Source organism: Bos mutus, chromosome 3 (assembly GCF_027580195.1).
Source record: "Bos mutus isolate GX-2022 chromosome 3, NWIPB_WYAK_1.1, whole genome shotgun sequence".
Lineage (NCBI taxonomy): Eukaryota > Metazoa > Chordata > Mammalia > Artiodactyla > Bovidae > Bos > Bos mutus.
Window position 1 is genome coordinate 77,228,330 of NC_091619.1, and position 20,159 is coordinate 77,248,488.

Sequence of the window (20,159 nt, forward strand, 5' to 3'; positions counted from 1 at the left end):
GTAAAGGGAAACAGATATAAGGTAGTAGATAGAGGGGTGCATGGGGTCAAAGAGGACCTTTGAAAGGACAGAGTTTTAAAGTGTTTATAGCCAGATAGACATAATCTAATAGGATGGAAAACCAATGACGCAGAGACAGCAAGGACAAGTGCAAGAGCAAAGCCCTTTAAGGGTGAGAAGGGAGGGATTGGCCTTAACCAGGTACACAGAGCTGATCCACAGAGATAGGAAGGAAGACAGGTAACATGGGTATGGAACAGGTAGGTGGTATGAATAATTCGGTGAATGAATAAAAGGCTTGCAAACACAATTACATGCCTGGGACATTCTGCCCATCCTCTGTGTCCCAGGCCCTGAGGGGACTGGAAAACAACCTTTTATCCTTCCAAATACTTCCTTTGCCTCTGCTATCTAATGTGTCAAACTCTACAAGCAGAGATTAATTCTCCTGATTTACTATTTATTTCGAAAAATGGAATAACACATTAAAACCCATGAGTCAATTACGCTTAAGTGCAAATGAATTTGTCAGCCCTCACTGTGAGAAGGCTTTTAATAAGGGGACATTAGAGTATGATAACTCTAGATGTTTTCCCATAGGAGCTGGGAGTTGGGGGTTGAGGTGGAAGTGGAGTGGGTTGTGTGAAGTTCATTGAATCTGCGAACCTTGTCAACATATAAGATGTGTAACTCTAAACCAGAACATATGGGCTAATTCTTGGTTTACTACTCTGTAGCTTGGTTACCTAGCATCGGTCAGTTGACCTCATGAATCTCAGTTTCCCCATTTTAAATAGAGGTGACCATTAAATAATATAAGGTATATGTGGTATCATTTTCATATTATTGCTTCATTTTTTATTTATAATATTAAAATATTTCTATCTTGCTCCTTTCTCTCTTAGATCATATTTTCTGCTTGCTCACACCAGCAGTCTGCTTATATCTGACCTCACGCCAGTATATTAGATTGCCAAGTACAGGTCACTATACTTATACTGATTGACTCTCAAAAATAAGTCATCATAACAGATGCTGATCCAAAGTTCACAGGCATTTGGAAAAGGGAGCACCACCATTGCTCTGTAGATTTTTAGTTTCAAAATTAGGTTGACCCCTCTCAGTAGTCATGAGAGAGCATTATTATTTTATACCTGTATACTTTTAATACTTGTATCTATCAAATAAAATGATTTCACATACTTAATTACTATATACATTTTTGGGTTAGAAGGCAATGGCACCCCATTCCAGTACTTTTGCCTAGAAATCATCCCATGGACGGAGGAGCCTGGTAGGCTGCAGTCCATGGGGTCACTAGAGTCGGACACGACTGAGCTACTTCACTTTCACTTTTCACTTTCCTGCATTGGAGAAGGAAATGGCAACCCACTCCAGTGTTCTTGCCTAGAGAATCCCAGGGACGGGAAGCCTGGTGGGCTGCCGTCTATGGAGTTGCGCAGAGTCAGACACGACTGAAGCGACTTAGCAGGGCAGCAGAGATTTTTAATGGCAAGGCATATTATATTTGCATCATTAAACCATATACATTTGTTTATTGGAATAAAAAAAAGAAAAACTGCATGCTACAAAGAATTAATTCACTAAGCAATGTTGGCGGGGGGGTGCATTAAAAAAGGACTAACATACACAATTATAGTAATGCTTGAGAAACTCTAAATATAAACTTAAAATCCAAACTTCCCAAGTACTAAATACTTGGCAAAGCCATTTTTAAGGTTCACATAAAATATAAAATCTATTAATGCATTTTAAAGTTGAATCACATTTTCAAAAATCTGATATGTATAAGACTACTTAGAAGCCTTTTTTTTCTCCTGAATGTCTTTGCCAAGTGACTCTGCAGAACACCAAAGCACTCTATAACCACTGGCATTCAATATTCATACCATAATGCATAAAGTAAGGATGGTAGGCCCAGGTGATTATTAATCCCTCTTGACAAAAAAGCTACCAGTGGCAAATGTATGTATATGTGCTTACTGGGCATTTGGGATGCTGCTGGCATTAAAACCCAAATCCACTGAATCCCAAGCAAGTACTGTGTTTATAAAAGATAGCTCTTTCATAATATTAGACTCTGCAAAGCTTTATTCAGATGAAGCAGCTGCTTAATTTAATCTACAATTGCCAGATAGGTTCCTAAAAATCTTATTTTTATTAATTTAGACAGAATCAGAAATTTGGCATAATCCTTTGGAAGCCTGAAAGTGTTTTATTTTGCACTGTCACAAAACTTTGAGTTTATGTGGACAGTCATTTTTCGGTGATGTATAAATTTGCTTGAACAGAGAACCCCTTGTCTTAAAGGTATAATCTTTTACTGTCTTTCAGTTGCTCAGAGACAGAATCAACCTGATCAGTGATAATGTGAGAAGGAAGTCTTTGTCAAAAGAGAAGCCATAACCTTTATTTCTGCTTTCATCCCTTAAATATTCCTGGAAACAACCAAGATAAACAGAGCAATTTGACTTAAATGCTGTAAAGGCATCTGGATAAAGGTTAAATACAACTTTCCTTGGACTGAATATTATTTTCTGAGCTTTCTGTTATCTTTCTGCAGGAAGCATGAAAGTGATGTAAAGACCAATGAGGGTAGTAAGACCCAAAGGTACCACTTAGTCTAGTCCCCGTCTCCACACTGTCTCTCCCTTAAATGGTCCCATACAGCAGAAACTCCTCTTCTTTCTGTAAAATAAAATGTTTATAAGGCAATGTTCATGGTATTTAATCGTGTTTATTAACACCATGTTCTTTACATACAACCCAAATACACCTGCAGCATTTCATACTCATTAGCAATAATTTCGGAGAAGGCAATGGTACCCCACTCCAATACTCTTGCCTGGAAAATCCCATGGACAGAGAAGCCTGGTAGGCTACAGTCCATGGGGTCGCTAAGAGTCAGACATGACTGAGCGACTTCACTTTTGCTTTTCACTTTCATGCATTGGAGAAGGAAATGGCAACCCACTCTAGTGTTCTTGCCTGGAGAATCCCAGGGACGGGGGAGCCTGGTGGGCTGCCGTCTATGGGGTCACACAGAGTCGGACACGACTGAAGCGACTTAGCAGCAGCAGCAGCAGCAGCAGCAGCAGCAATAGTTTACCATTACTTTCGGCTCTATTAATGTATATTTCCTCTTCTTTCAGAAAACAAGTTCCAATTCTTTGTGTTTTTCAACTGTTCTAATTAATTTTATAAATATCATATATGAATAAGGAAATAATTGCTTTATCTATACTGATGAGTAAGTTTCACGTCCAAAAGGTTAAATGACTATCCCTTTGCCATTCAAAAAACAAAACAAGACAAAGCAAAACAGTTTGTAAGTGGTGGCGCCAGGATGCATGTCTAGAGTCTAGGACTCTAGGTCTTAAGCTCTTTTCTCATCGCCTCTTGTGAATAAACTTTCTTATGTAAACAAATCACTAGGAGGTTAGATTCTACTGACTAGGGAAAACAACTGCAGGCACATTCTGGTACTTTGAAAATAACACTATATTTTTAATAATAATTGATTCAAATTCACTTAGAGAAAAAGTGTTTCATTGGCATCTAGTTTCATTAATGGAGACAAGCACCAAATTCAGGAAGATAACAGGCATTTTAAAGAATAAACAGCATTTTATGGCCAAAGTCATCTGCAGTCGTCTCTGTGAAAAATGAGAGTGATTAAACCCCATAATGCATAGTGATTTATTTTTCTTTTTAAATTTTATTTTACTGTTGTAAGAACATTTAATTTGGGCTTTAAGATAACATACTATCCTGTGAAATTAAGTAATATCTAAGTAGTCTAAAAAGAATGTATTTAATATGTACAGCATTGCTCAATAAAAACTTATTTAATTAAACCATGCTATACAAATATTTTGGAGAAGGCAATCGCAACCCACTCCAATACTCTTGCCTGGCAAATCCCATGGACGGAGGAGCCTGGTAGGCTACAGTCCATGGGGTTGTGAAGAGTCGGACACGACTGAGCGACTTCACTTTCACTTTTCACTTTCATGCACTAGAGAAGGACATGGCAACCCACTCCAGTGTTTTTGCCTGGAGAATCCCAGGGACGGGAGCCTGGTGGGCTGCTGTCTATGGGATCGCACAGAGTCGGACATGACTGACGTGACTTAGCAGCAGCAGCAGCATACAAATATTTAGTTTATATTACTATACATATATTATAATTTTTATATGAAATCATAAGCTCTGGATACATTAGTGAATGAAGTCTGCTGATTACCTTTCATTGGCCAAGGACTATGCTAAGCACTGTACACACATTACTTCTTTCAGTCTTCATAGAGACTAGTGAGACACAAGTAGTCTTCTTCTAATTTTGCAGAAGCAGAGAGTGGAACTAAGGTTAAATGGTTTGCTTAAAACCTAGTATCTGGTCAAAGGTGGAGTTGGGATTCAAATGCTGTGCTCTTTGCACCACCCAGCCTCCTAAAGATTCATGTTGTTTTGGTAAATATGAGCATGTTAGAGACACAACCATATTTTCTGGGTAAGCTCAGTCCTGGCTGAGCAGGATGACAGGTAAGGACAAAGGCCATGATTATCCCCAGCAAGTTAAAATCCATGTGTGAATTTCAATGGTAACATCTCAGAAGGAAGTCTTGGGCAGTTAAGACATCATCAGCAAGAGAGACTTGGATCCCTGAGTTTCTTTGTCCTACCTTCCTAGACCTCCCTTCAGGAGGCCTAAATAGTTCTGATGGTGAAAAAGAGGCTTCCTGTATAAATTGACTGCTGAGGTAACTGTGGCCCAAATAAGCCACAAAAGCACTCTCAGATTCTCTGTGCTGTGACAAACAGTCTGTACTTATTAATTTGTGCATAAATATGAAGAGTAGCAAGGAGAGTTTTTGAGAAAAATGAGTTTTTGATGACACTGGAATTTTTCCAAGGCATTTGTTCACTGAATCCTATATTGGCTTTTTATATGTAGGATCCTGAAATAGACAAGGCAACTTCTCATGCTTTTTTTTTTTTTTTTTCTTTTTGCTCTCAAGCTTATTGGTGCAAGTGGATGGAATTACATCAAAGTGCTTCTGTTCCTATCTCTTTTGCATATGGCTTTTAAAAATATGTTGCTGATAGCAGCCAAACAAGGCTATAAAGTTTCTTATTAGGGATGTAAGCTATTCACACTAGATCTGATATGCGTTTCAATACAATTTAGCTTGGTTCATTAGAATGTGATTATCACATGAAAATAAATGAATGATACTTTGTTTCCTCAGTAATGGTCACACTGTGAATATTACAGAATTATTTTTTTACAAATGCAAGTGCACTTTGACTCTTTCAAACTAGCATATTTAATACCCAGCTATCGGAGAAGGCAATGGCACCCCACTCCAGTACTCCTGCTTGGAAAATCCCATGGACAGAGGAGCCTGGTAGGCTGCAGTCCATGGGCTCTCTAAGAGTCGGACATGACTGAGCAACTTCACTTTCACTTTTCACTTTCATGCATTGAAGAAGGAAATGGCAACCCACTCCAGTGTTCTTGCCTGGAGAATCCCAGGGACAGGGGAGCCTGGTGGGCTGCCGTCCATGGGGTCGCACAGAGTCGGACACGACTGAAGTGACTTAGCATATGCTTTTCAGATGATGAAAAATAATTTCTGCTTTACCAACCGAGGCTGACAATAATGTGAATGTTTGTGTATGTTTAGAGATTTAGTAAGATAGTTAAACAGTAGTATCTATTATGTGACTTATAATGCATAAAGTATTTCACTAAGTAGTAGATAGACAGTGGGATGCATAGATAGATAGATAGCAGGACAGTTAACAAATACATGCTTAAATTAAATTAACATTTGAAAATATTTAAATATGAGGCTATTTTCTCCACTTTACAAATGAAGGAACTGAGGTCCAAGACAGAGAATTAACCGGTCTAAAATTTCAATAGCAATTCAAGACAAAATATTAAAACCAAACCTCAGTTCAGTTCAGTTCAGTCACTCAGTCGTGTCCAACTCTTTGTGACCCCATGAACTGCAGAACGCCAGGCTTCCCTGTCCATCACCAACTCCCGGAGTCTACCCAAACCCATTTCCATCGAGTCAGTGATACCATCCAGCCATCTCATCCTCTGTCGTCCCCTTCTCCTCCTGCCCTCAATCTTTCCCAGCATCAGGGTCTTTTCAAATGAGTTAGCTAACTTACTTGACTCCAAATAATATAACATAAAAAAAAGATCAACTGTAAAAATAAAATTGAAGATAACATCAAAAGTATATAATGATAGAAGTTCATCTGTACTATATTAAGAAATACAGTTTTCCATATTCATGTTATGTCTTATAGTTTTATAGAAAGAAGTAACATCTCTTTCAGAGGGAAGAAAAAAAAAATGCTACTGACACCCATCCTCTTAGAAGTAGTTTCAAGTACCTAAAACCAACAATTTGTCACCAAGATTACTTATAAACTATTAATATTATAGATATCTCTAATCCTCCACGCCCCTTCATGTATCCCAGCCTTGTCATTGCAAAGGGGCTTGAAAGTATGAGCCACACCATGCAGGTCCACCCATGACAGACAAGTCATATTGGAGAGTTACGAAAAAAACATTGTCCACTGAAGGAGTGAATGGCAAACCACTCCAGTATTCTTGCCACAAGAAGCCCATGAACAGTATGCAAAGGCAAAAATATATGATACCAGAATAAGCCCCCCCAGGTCAGTAGGTGTCCAGTATACTACTGGTGAAAAGCTGATGGCAATTACTAATAGCTCTAGAAAGAATGAAGCAGCTGGGCCAAAGCAGAAACAACTCTCAGTTTTGGATGTGTCTGGTGGTGAAAGTAAAGTCCAATGATATAAAGAACAATATTGCATAGGAACCTGGGATACTAGGTCCATAAGGACATGGAACAACGGATTGGTTCCAAATTGGGAAAGAAGTGTGTCAAGACTATATACTGTCAGCCTGCTTATTTAACTTATATTCAGAGTACCTCACATGAAATGCCAGGCTGGATGAATCACAAGCTAGAATCAAGACTGCAGGGAGAAATATCAACAACCTCAGATATGCAGATGATACCACTCTAATGGCAGAAAGTGACAAGAAACTAAAGAGCCTTTTGATGAAGGTGAAAGAGGAGAGTGAAAAAAGAGCTGGCTTAAAATTCAACATTCAAAAATCTAAGATCACTGCATCTGGTCCCATTACTTCACGGCAAATAGATGGGGAAAAGTGGAAGCAATGACAGATTTCCTTTTCTTGGTCTCCAAAATCACTGAAGACTGTGACTGCAGCCATGAAATTAGAAGATGCTTGCTCCTTGGAATAAATGCTAAGACAAATCTAGATAGCATATTAAAAAGCAGAGGCATTGCTTTGCCAAAAAAGGTCCATATAATCAAAGCTATGGTTTTTTCCAGTAGTCATGTATGGATGTGAGAGTTGGACAATAAAGAAGTCTGGAGGCCAACAAATTGATGCTTTCAAATTGTGCTGGAAAAGGCTCTTGAGAGTCCTTTGGACTTCAAGGAGATCAAACTAGTCAATCTTAGAGTAAATCAATCCTAAATATTTATTGGAAGGAATGAGATCAGATCCTGGGTGTTCACTGGAGGGACTGATGTTGAAGCTGAAACTCCAATACTTTGGCCACCTCATGCAAAGAGCTGACTCATTTGAAAAGACCCTGATGCTGGGAAAGATTGAGGGTAGGAGGAGAAGGGGATGACAGAGGATGAGTTTGTTGGATGGCATCACCGACTCGATGGAAATGGGTTTGGGTAGACTCCAGGAGTTGGTGATGGACAGGGAGGCATGGTGTGCTGTGGTTCATGGGGTCACAAAGAGTCAGACATGACTGAGTGACTGAACTGAACTGAAGCTGAAGCTCCAATACTTTGGCCACCTGATGCAAAGAGCCAGCTCACTGAAAAAGTCCTGATGCTGGGGAAGATTGAAGGCAAAAAGAAAAGGGGGCAGGAGATGATGAGATGGCTAAATAGCATCACCAACTCAGTGGACATAAATCTGAGCAAATTCCAGGAGACAGTGAAGGATATGGAAGTCTGGCATGCTGCAGTCCATGGGGTTGCAAAGAGTCGGACACAACTGAGCGACTGAACACCAACAACCCTTCACTATCACTGTGGGATGATTTGGGAGAATGGCATTGAAATACGTATAATATCATATATGAAATGAGTCACCAGTCCAGGTTCGATGCATGATACTGGATGCTTGGGGCTGGTGCACTGGGACGACCCAGAGGGATGGTATGGGGAGGGAGGAGGGAGGAGGGTTCAGGATGGGGAACACATGTATACCTGTGGCGGATTCATTTCAATATTTGGCAAAACCAATACAATATTGTAAAGTTTAAAAATAAAATAAAATTTTTAAAAAAAAATAAAATAAAATAAAAATGGGCCACAAACTTTTTATAACTTGTCAAGACATTAGTCAATTATTAAGAATTAAACTCAAATTATGATATGAGAACATGCTAATTAAATGGAAATAATTACACTTTAAAATGAGGTGCTTTTTTTTATCCAAAACTAATGCTTTCCATTCAGGTGCACTCCCTTGAAAGTAAAGAAAGCATATATAAGCATTTAAATATGGAGAGAGGTACAGAGATAGAGTAAATGTGGAAAACCACTAGCAATCAGTAAATCGAAGTAGAAGGTTTCATTATACTACTACTATTCTTTCAACTTCTTGAAATTTTAAATCCTCACTACCAGTAACTTCTCCTTGACCCAAATTATGTCCACCTTCCTCATTTATTCTGCTGCCATTCCTGGACATCTTAGATGCATATAATTTTAATATCTGAAAATGTCTATGACTCTACCAAGCATTAGCTACCCAAGAATTTTTATCTACTCCTTTATCTCTTACATTGGTGGTTTTTCAGACACTTGGAGATTATGGAATCTGTACTCCCCCAAATTTCCCGAAATTCCCCCAGATTCATCCGTGTTTCTTTGTTTGGGCCCAGGATCAGCAAAAAGATCATCACTATCTTATTTTTCAAGGAATTCCCAAAATGGGTCCTAGAACACTAATGCTTCACAAAACACAGTTTGAAAGCAGTTTTTCTGAAAGCTGTATTACCTCCTCCTCCTTTATTTACAATCTGCGTTATTTGCTGAAGTTGACATTGTGAGGCTATAGGGTGAAGGAGGGGATACGCTGTCTGTCAGGAGAGCGTGCCTAGTGACGAGTGTTCTTTTCCACAAAAGGTCGAGAGAAGCAGTCATTCATATTCTCCCTATAAGACAAAATGTCTAAGTTCTAGCAAGAAGAACTTCAAGCAATTTGAGGTCAACAAATCACTTCTATTTTTTAAACTCAAAGTACACAGTGGGATTCAAACATATCTCTGTCAAACAAATTACTAGGAGTGACAGAGGTCCCAACCTCTCAGTCCAGAAAAAAATGAAACAGAACCAAGTGAAAATTTTTGCTCCTGAGGATGTCTTTTCTAGAATACAATGGTTATTAATTCACAATTTCCTTACTCTGCAAGGAATGGACTCTTTCTTCCAAGTTCCCCAGGAAAATTCTATCAAAAGCTCAGAAAGCTTAATATTTTTTAGATGCTGCATTAGTAGAAAATGATCAATAATGAAGCATTCTAACAAATAATATGCAGATATTTTAAAGGCCAAACAACAAATAGGTTTGTCTCTATGATGCTTCCACTCAGATAGTTAATAAGAGATATGGAGAGCTTTCCTAAGCTGAAACACCAACTATTTGATGTGCTGTTTGATGCATGAAGAATAAGCAAATAATAATTGTACAGTGCTACAGACAAATATTTACTTTACAGCACTACAGGCTAGGTAGTGTGGTTTGTACACAGTGGCTTAATTAAATAGGCTACCATGTAAAACACCTAGCCTCTAGTGAGATATCATGATTAAACTTGTACCTACAGTATTACAGAACACAAAACAGAAAGCAAGTTAGAGTAGCCCTACCAGCAAAAAGGGAAACAACTATTAAGAGATGGATGAAGTAAGGGCGCTTATAGAGTATCAACTAACTTTCCTTTTCTCTTCCTTCATAATAAGCTAAAGGGAAAGTGCTAGAAGAATAAAAAAAAATAGGACATAGGGACTTATATTCATTTTTTCTTTTATTTTTTCATCAAATATATACTAAGCGCCAGCCTTTCTTCAGGTGCCCAGGATACAGTAAACAAGACAGAATCTCTGCTGTCATGCAATTTTGCTAGATTGGTAGACAATAGAAGAGAAAAACGACATACAAACAAGTGTGTCTTTTCTAGCAATATATTTCCAGGTAATAACACCCAAGAAGATAAAGAAAGCAAAACAGGGGACAAGAAAGCAAACAGTGCTTTTTTTAGATGAAGGGGTCAGCAGAAGCCTCTCTACCAAGTGAGGTTTGAGTAGAAACCTGGATGGAAGTGAGATAGTGAACCACGTCAACATCTAGGGAACTAGACTTCCAGGCAGAAGCAACATCAAACAAAGGCCCGGAAGTAGAAACATATAAGGTTTGCTGAAAAACAGAAAAGAGCCTAACATGGCTGGGGAATCAGAGATGAGGTCACAGGTATTCTGGAGCCAGAAAATGTAATGCCTTGTGAACCATGGCAAGCATTTTAGATACTTTTCTGGGAATCATTTAAATACTACAAGTATAATGTTGCAGGTGACTTGACAGTGATGCTCCAGAAGGAAGCACAATAAATATCCAAGGATTAAAAACTGGGAGTCACCAAAAGGAGGAAGAATGGGAAAAGAAAGCAAATGGAATTTCACAAAAGAACTTAAACTTTAGCAGTTGGGCAGTTGGCACGCCTGCTGGGTCACCTTCCAATGTGTCTCCCGGCAGGGGGTTTGTCATCACTACTTTCAAAGCCCTTTCTCCAGTAAGTATTTTTAAAATCCAATATATTGAAGACTTGTACACACTAAAAGGCCAGAAAAACACCATTTACAGACTTGCATTACTGAGAAAACAGTTGCCCTGATTAAGCAATAGAATAGGGCTATGAGGCATAGATTTCCACTGGCATTGAGATCAGATGGCAGACATAGATAATTTCTATAAAAAAAACTCACCAGGATTATACACAAACACAACAAAAAGCACCTCTAATAAATTTGGACTGAGCTAATCGGTTTTCCCTGGATGCAGTCATCCTCCCTAGCACGTTTGCTAAGATTCTTTGATGCATTTGGAAGTAGTGCATTAACTAGAACTATGCATAGCACCATGCTGGAGGTGATAAATGCAAGGCATACAGAATTTTCTTACTTTTCTTCCCAGTTTCCATAAACCATAATTTGTTAAGTCATAAAGAATGTTATAAGCATAGTTTTGATGCTATGGAACATACACAATAATTAGAAGTCATTATCTCTCAAACGAACATTCTCCCTTTACCCCAGGCTTCTAAATCCTCTCACCTTCCAATCCATTCTCCACAATGCCTGCAAAGACCTTTCCAAAGTAAAAGCTATTTAAGGCAACCCCCTTCTCATAGCCTTGCAGTGGCTCTCTGCTGATGATGGGATAAATCCCCAAGTCTGTTCACAATACTGGAAGCCCTAGAGCGTGACTCCAATCTCCAGGAAGAGTCTGACTTCCTCTCTCCCACCTTGCTGCTGCTGCTGCTAAGTCACTTCTCCCATCTTGCTGCTGCTGCTGCTGCTAACTCACTTGACTCATGTCCGACTCTGTGTGACCCCATAGACATAATCCCACCAGGCTCCCCAGCCCCCGGGATTCTCCAGGCCCACTCCAACCTTGCACCTAAGGCTATAACACCAATGAACTTTATTCACTTTCCACCATCCTCTGAGTTAAATCCCAACTCAGCCCCTTACTTGCCATGTACTCTTAGGCAAATAACTAGTCCTCCCTATGCTTCATTCCCTTTCCAATAAAATGGAAATATCAGTACATAACCTGGATGTTTTTGCTTGTTTTGTTTATTTATTTATTTATTTTAATTGGTGGATCATTACTTTGTAATATTGCAATGGTTTTTACCATATATCATGGCACAAAAATAAGTAAATAATTTAAAATAACGTCAGATGCATTCTAAGTACAAAATAAATGTGAGTTATTATTATTGTTACTGGTTGATAGAATTTTATTATTGTCACTTTGGCCAAAAAAATTGCCCTTTCTGCCCACTCTTCTGAAAAACTCCTAATCATTCTTCAAGACCCCACACAAATGTCATCTCCTCTCCAAACCTTCCCTAACACACTGACTCACTCTCTAGCAGTATTTATCTCTTCTTGTGCTCTTACAAGTTGAGTGTCATTCTTCATTAGCATTATACACATACCATTGATTAATTCTTAATGCCTACATTTGTCTTCCATGGGGCACGAGCATTCTCTGAAGGTGAGGACTCTTTCTCCCAGAGTGGCACCCAGAGCATGGTAGGCTCTCAACAAATGTTCTGTTCAATCAAATGTTCAATCAGTAAGTACTTAAAGGCACAGATATTTTTCAAAAATTTTCCATACTGCTAGGAAATAATTCAGGAAATATAAGAAGTAACACAAGGCACAGATTTAGATTTAGCTCACAAACTAGGACTAAATTGTATAAGGCAGTAAATGTGCCCAAAGCTTTAGAGAAAAGTTAAACGTGTACTATTAAACATTTTCTTTTCACTCTTCTACAGTTATTCTAGCTTTGTCTTTTCAGGTGTAAGCAAGTTCCTTCAGAGTATGAACTATCTCTTTTCATACTTTTGTGGTCAAATATTAGGCACAAAAGTTTATATTTCATGAACTTTCATAAAAATGAGGAAATATTTCCAAGGTCTAGGTAGAACTAAATGGGGAATTGGAAAAAAAAAAACAAGTCTTCTTTCTAATACTAACTCTGAAAGTATACTGTCCTCTGTGAAGCATATCCCACACGCAAGCATGGACAGACAGACAGAGAGTGGTGGTGTTCACCAATGCACTTGCTCTTCAAGAGCAGTGTGTTAGGCCTGAAATGCATTCAGGACCATCACCAGTAGCTTCCATCAGAGAGCATCACGCTGCTGATGATGTAGGAGAACTGATAACTGAGGTTGGAACATGAGCAAAGGATAGAAGGCTGACAAAGCTACAGGTGGCAAGTGTAAGTCTAGAGCAAGCAGGCCACACAACATTGTTAATTGTTATATCCTGATACAAAATAAAAAGTTCAAATTTGAAAAAAAAAAAATAAGAACAAGCAGACCACATAAGACAAGGAGGATAAGGTTATGTCTCAGGAGTTTCCACCCCTGATTTGGGGTTAGGGATGAATTTTCCCTTCTCCCTGTTCACCAATGCTTGACATTCCATTGATGCTTTGAAGTGTAGGACAAATTTTTAAAAAATCTATATTGTCTCATATCAATTAACATGGATTTGAGTGTCCACTTTTGGGTTTCAGAATTCAAAGGAGAATTTAGAAATTTGGGATAATGGTACACAGTCAAATAATAATTAAGGGAATAGAAATACTTGGAAGAAACTAAAGCAATTCAGAACATTTTTATAAATGCAGCATGTAATATTAGAGTATTCCTATTCTCCTAATAAAACTTAAATGAGATAATACGTGTGAATATCCTAGTAAAGAACCGAAAATATAGGCGATGTTGGAATCCACGTAGATCGAATCAGCATTTTTTTCTTTTCTTGCTCACAGCAGAGCTCAATTATATATGTTGAGAGAAAAAAAAAATCCTAGGACTGGTTAATAATGATCTTCATTTTCATGCAAGTAATTATAAGTTTTTTCTTAATATCCATCGAAGACCAATATAATTTTCAATACCAGGACTATTAAGTAGTAAGACTGTGTACTAAGTGAGGTTCTAGAACTTTTTTTCCAGTCTTAGAAATAGGCTAGATTCCCATGTGTCAAAGATGGAGTAACTGGTCCTGCCCAAGAGTAAAAGAAAGCAACTAGATAAATCACCCAGATTCCTTCCAGATTTAGGACTGCATCAATACTCTGATTAGTGAAAAGACACTGAATATTTATCTTTGTTCAGATATTTTAAAAAGAATCACAGAGTCAGTATTTCATAAGTGTTTCTTAAATCTTCTGCCATTAACCCACACTTCATAACTTGGGTTTTCAAAATCAGAACTATACATTCATCTGAAAAAAATATGAAATCTACAAATAACTGAAGATAAAAAAAAACTGTTCAGTGGGTTTAGATATAAACTGCATCCTCTGCATTGTTTAGCTCATCATGAAGATTACTTTAATTTCAATGCTGGGATCAAAACAATCCAGTCTTTTTAAAAGATGTCTACTGTCTACTGTAAAGTAATAACATGTTTTTAGAGACTTCTAAGTGCATATCCTGGAATTACTAACTTAAATGCATGGTTTGGAAAATACTAATTGTTGATCATGAAAAGAATGGTTACATTTCATCATGACAAAGAGGCAAAAATAAAGTACTTATGCTCTTATTTCCTCATGTAAATTACATATGATGCTTTTAAAAAAGGAGTACATAATTTTTAAGGTTAGTGAAAAAGTCATTCAAATACATATGTTTGTATTTTATGAAAATTTCATTGAATGCTCCATGAAAAAAAAATTTGAAAAATATGAAATATGCACTGAGAAAAAAATAAACATAAATAGAGACTTAATAAGAAGTTAAAAGAAACTATGATATACCTTTATTAAGAAATACAAGAAGAGTGTGTGAGCTGGGAGGTAAAAATGGGTGAAAATGAATCATTGTCAAACTAAAGTTATTTTGTAAGTTTGATGATTAATGGATTCTTTAAACTTATGATACATCATATTAAAGTCATATAGGCTTTTTTTTAATTTTTGGCAATTTGTGGAAATTTTTGTTTTAACTCAGCTAGAAGAAGATCACTTTAATAGCATAAGTTATCTCAAATACCATTTAATTGTTCTTTTTGTAATTTGCTGCAAGAAAATTTGTATAATGCAAGAGTGAAACTGGCTCTTTAGTCATTTTAAACTTTGGGTTATTTTGAAAACAAAATCAGTATTTATAGCTCTACCTTCCTGCTACATCCAAAATCTATTCTAAGTAAAAGAAAGGTCATGTTATTATATTCAGGAACTCTATAATAAAGAAATATTACCAAGGTTTTATGAAGATTCACCATTATCTGAGAATCAGTTAGTTAAAATTAAATGTCTGTCTAGTCAAAATAATGGTTTAATATTAACCAATTAGTAAAACATGAGTCAATTAATTGTATGTTTTTCACCTTTATTCCTTTTATGAGAACTAATTAGCAATATAACTATATACCTTTCTCCTATTCAGTTATACTACTTAGCAAACTATATGAAAATACATACACTTTAGGGGTGGGGTAAATCATGAGAGAGGACTTCTTCAAAGCAGTACATCCTTACATATAAATCTTCTCTTTGTACAAATGCTACCATTGGTTGGTTTTGAGAAAATTACTCACATGTACTCTACAAGTATGAGATTATAATTGAATAATAAGATTTAACTCATCAGAAAGGTGATCAAAAAAAAAGTTTGCCAATAAAGCAATTAAGTCAACAACATTGCATTCTCAGAAAACAAAAATAACCATATCATTTTTAGTTAAGTAAAGCATGAATACTGGCCTTAACATGTGGTGTCTATCAAAGGCAAGCTACATATTTCTAGGGGTAACTTGAATTTCCCAATATACTGTGCAGTAGATCAGGCAGACAAACACTTCAGATGAGTAAAAAACAGAGTTCAAGTAAATAATAATTTTCAAAAACAGGATCTCCTCAGTTTATAATGTTGGTTGGCAATCTAAGATGCAGACAAAATCAGTGTGTTAGAATTATCCTTAAGAGGTAATAGCTCCCTTCACTGCTAAGGTCCCTATTAAATAAAAATTATAGGTACCCAATTTTGAAGGGTATTTTAATCTGAAAGAAAGTATAATATTCAAAGACATCTGAAAAAGCCTAGCTTTTGCAATTAAAGTTCAATTTCTTTTGTACTTTCCCTTGTATTTTGTTATTATACTGGTTTAAGGAAACTACTCTGTTGTATATAGCATATTATATATATTAAAGGCTCAGTACAGTTTTTATAGAGGGCTCTTGGATTTATTTACTTGGCATTCCCAAGTAAATTGGGAGTTTATTTATTATTATCTACAAATTTTAAGTCACTTTTTTTACAATAAGAATCTCAAAGATAATAGCAATTTGAATCATACATTAAATTAATTAATCACATAATTTCAGAAGTGGGAATTTAGTTTTCCCTTTATTTAACAAGTGTAAAGACAGAGGCAATAAATCAAAATCACTAGTTGACATACTACAATATGGCAATGCCATAAATTAAGTTTGACTTTATACATTGTTTTAAGAAACAAATCCAAGATTGAATCATTTATTTTTGTACCAAAAATATACTATCAGAAAAACTCATCAACATCAACACAAAAACACACACAAAAAAAGTCACCAATCACCTCCACAGAGATTAAAAAATGAATTTTAAAAACTCCTTCAATACTCAGTTGCCCTAGAATTAGCTAGGTGTTTTTTATAAGCAGTAATTTTAAAGACTCTCTCCAGTGAGAGCCTTTTTTATCTGGAAACAGCTAGGCACAGTGACATGAACACACAGAGCACTATGTATTCTTCAGCGGACCTGCTCTCCACTCACCTCACACTTGAGGACTGTATTATGAACAAAATTCAAATATTCCATTTGCTACATTTCTAAATCACTGTTGCTAGTCAAAAGCACTCCAAACACCACCAAATCCCTCCTTACCATGTATGAGCCACAGTGAAGCGACGACGCTGCCGAATGCTTTTATTCACCAGCAACTTTCTGAAAAAGCACGGTGAGTTCCTTGGCGAACTGCGTGGAGAAATTTTAGGAGATGTAGGTCTGTTTGCCGGTAGTCTCGGAAGCTCAAGCTCTAAGTGCATTTGCTCCTTGAATGTCTTTATGCAAACCTCAGATTCAGAGGCAGTAAGTTCTCTTGAAGAATCTTTTGCTGTCATGTCTTATATGGAGTGCTGGCTTTCACCATCCAAAACAAAAATGTCAAACATAGCAGAGACACAGCTGCAGGTTAGGAGGCTGGTAAGTCTGCAAACTGTTCCCAGTTTAATTTAGGAAGCTGTGGCTCCAAAGTAGGAGCTGCTTAGAGCAGGAGCAGCATAATCGAAGAATGGCAAGTCAGCCTGTCACAAGGAGCTTTATCAGCCTGGCTTTGCTTCTGAAAATGCGCCAAAGTGCTTCCTATGTCAGTAGCCTCCTTGTGGATGAGGTTTGTCTGCAAGCTACACACTGACACTCGCTGAATTCATTCAGCTGAATATATCAACTCATGAAATATTCATGAGGGCTTCTGATAAATCCTTTACATGCATTTTTTTTTAAAGAAATCTTTTCAAACACGCTGCATCCACTAATGGATAGTAAGCAAAACCTAGTCACTGAGTCACTCATTTTTGTTTGCACAAAGCACAGAACCAGAGCCCAGCCAGCATGTGTGATGTTAAAGTCTTCATTCAGAATTATCTTTCTCTGTAATGCATACAACAGTAACTCCACCCACCAAACACTTATTGGCCCAGGACTATTTAAACAACCGCACTCTGTTTCCCCCTCAACAACACCCTCCATCACCCAGATTTTCACATTTGCGAAGCCACTTGCATCATCAGCAAAAACATTAAATCAGACACTGTCAAAGAGCCTAGCTAAAACAGACCCCTCCAAATTCCATTTCTGAATGAAAGAACTGATTTGCTAAAGCTTTTTTCCCCCTCTTTCCTCTCCAGAAGATATAAAACTACAATATAAAAAGAGTCAGGAAAACATTAGGTTTGGAAACATAACAGAAAAACATTAGATTTGGTTCATTCCCCTAAGGAATTTAAAGACTAATCTTTAATCCAATAAAAATTACCTTCATTCTTCTGCTTAAGTTCATTGTCCCTGAGGTACCCACAACAGCCACTCTCTGTTAGATGTAAAGTCACTTCCAAAAGGCAAAGTTGTCTAGAATGGAAATGGAGGTAACAACCAGGAGAAATGAATGCTCCCCATTATAAGTGCAGGGTCCAAAGTCAAGCATCATGCACACATGTGTGTGCACACACACATATGGGTAGATGTAAACAATAGTGTCTGTGTGTGGGTATCTTAACTTGCTAGTGTGTGTGTACTTGGTTCACAAGGCATAATGAGATATATGGGTAGGGGAGCCCCCAAAAATGTCTCAAATTCCAAAGCAGATCATTGCAACCTGAAATTTCATTTAGAAATATACTGGCATGCAGCTTCTACACTTTAAAAGAAGTGAAAAGACTAGTATGGTACTTAAGTATACATATGCTATGAAACTCTGTACCTGCAACACTTACTACCAGGCCAGCCTGATCTCACACAAATTTGACAAGGCAGAATTAGGGCTAGCCAGCGAGAGTGACAGTTCAGGAATCATTCACAGCAAGACTTCAGTGAGAAAGCAAGAAATTTATTTTTTCTCTAATGTGTGAGAACTTTCACCTTTATAATAAAATCATTTATATGTGTCAAATACTCTGGTTAAATATCTAAAAGCTGAATAAGAACAGACTATGACCTGTGCACAGGAAAAAAATAAGTCCCACTCCAGCCCTTGGGGAAATGGTTTAAACTTAACAGGAAGGATTTAAACTCCTAGCTTATAGGTACTGCCTTGGAAAGATATCAGTATTGCAATAATATAGTAAAAGTATATTATTGAACAAAAGCAAAGTCATGAAATTTCAAAATTTGAGTGAATCCCAGTAATCACCTTGTTTGGCTCCTCATTTTAAAGACCAGGACACAGACTTAGAAACTGTCAACGACTTGTCCAAAGTCCTTTTTTGTAGTTGATATTAGAGGAAAAGCTAAAACCCAGGCCTTCGGATTCCCATTTGAGGGTTCTTCCATTATAAGAGAGCCTAACACAGTCATTTTGTCCTGCTAAGCCCTAGCCCATGCACTTTATAGATTTGAAGATATTGTAACTGCTCTATTTGAGAATGAATTGTTAGTAATGTCTAGTAATGTCATGGGAGAAAAATGTAGTTAAAACTATCTATTATTTACTTCATTATGAAAACAAAGTCAAACTTTTCCCAACAATAATGGGATATAAAACTGGAATATGTGATACTGCCAATATTCAGAGTGACCTATTTGCAAAAAAATGAATTAGCAATTTGAAGTCTTTCTCTTATTCACTTTTAAAGGCTGCCAAAACACAATAAGCATTTCAGGGATTTTTACCTCTCCCCAAATCATAGCAAATTTCACAACCCAGATTTAGCTGTATGTGAACTGGGATTCAGATGAGGAAATGTTGACATAAACATACCAAAAGAAGAATAGTGGTAGAATTACAATTACTTTCTAATTCTTATTGTCAACTTATGTAACATTATGTGACATTTCACATTATTCTTTCACTTTTCATACCATGACAATCAATGTACTAGTTAAAGAAATTTTAAGAATCATCCTAAAAGAAAGAATTTCAAAACTATGTAAAGTCAAGACCAAAATTGCAACTAGCTGTTGATTAGCTATCAACAGGACTCTGGAATCCACCAAAAAAAAAGATGTCCAAAGACAAAGGAGAAGTCACAATGAGATGGTAGGTGGGGTGCAATCATGATAAAATCAAATCTTATACCACTGGGTGGGCAACCCACAAACTGGAGAACAGTAGTACCAAAGAAGTTCTCCCTCTGTTGTGCAGGTTCTGAGCCCCTGTCGGACTTCCCAGTCTGGGGATCCAGCAAAAGGACTGGGAACCTGCAGGGAATCTGACTTTGAAGGGAAGCAGGATTTGATTACAGGGCTTTCACAGAACTGGGGGAAACAGACTCCACTCTTAGAAAACACAAACAAAATCTTGCATGTACCAGGACACAGGGGAAAGGGGCAGTGACTTCACACAAGACTAAACCAAACCTAGCTGCTAGTGTTGGAGTCTCTGGTGGAGGCATGGGTTGGCCATGGCTTGCCACAGGGATAGGGGCTCTCTTGAAAAGAGAAAGTGAAAGTGAAGTTGCTCAGTCGTGTCCAACTCTGTGACCCCATGGACACATGTAGCCTACCAGG

The 20,159-nt window shown here is 37.4% G+C and overlaps 1 protein-coding gene across 2 annotated transcripts in view; it reads right to left on the bottom strand.

Moving 5' to 3' along the window:
- The window catches only part of PDE4B (phosphodiesterase 4B), a 548,634-nt gene that overhangs the window by 442,288 nt on the left and 86,187 nt on the right, over positions 1-20,159 (bottom strand). Inside the window, exon 1 of one of the 2 annotated variants that reach the window (XM_070367884.1) lies at positions 16,821-17,056. The exons of the other annotated variant lie outside the window; for it this stretch is intronic. Coding sequence (XP_070223985.1) covers positions 16,821-17,056 — 236 coding nt within the window. Of the gene's footprint in view, positions 1-16,820; positions 17,057-20,159 lie in introns of those variants that run through there. 2 annotated transcript variants of the gene reach the window in all.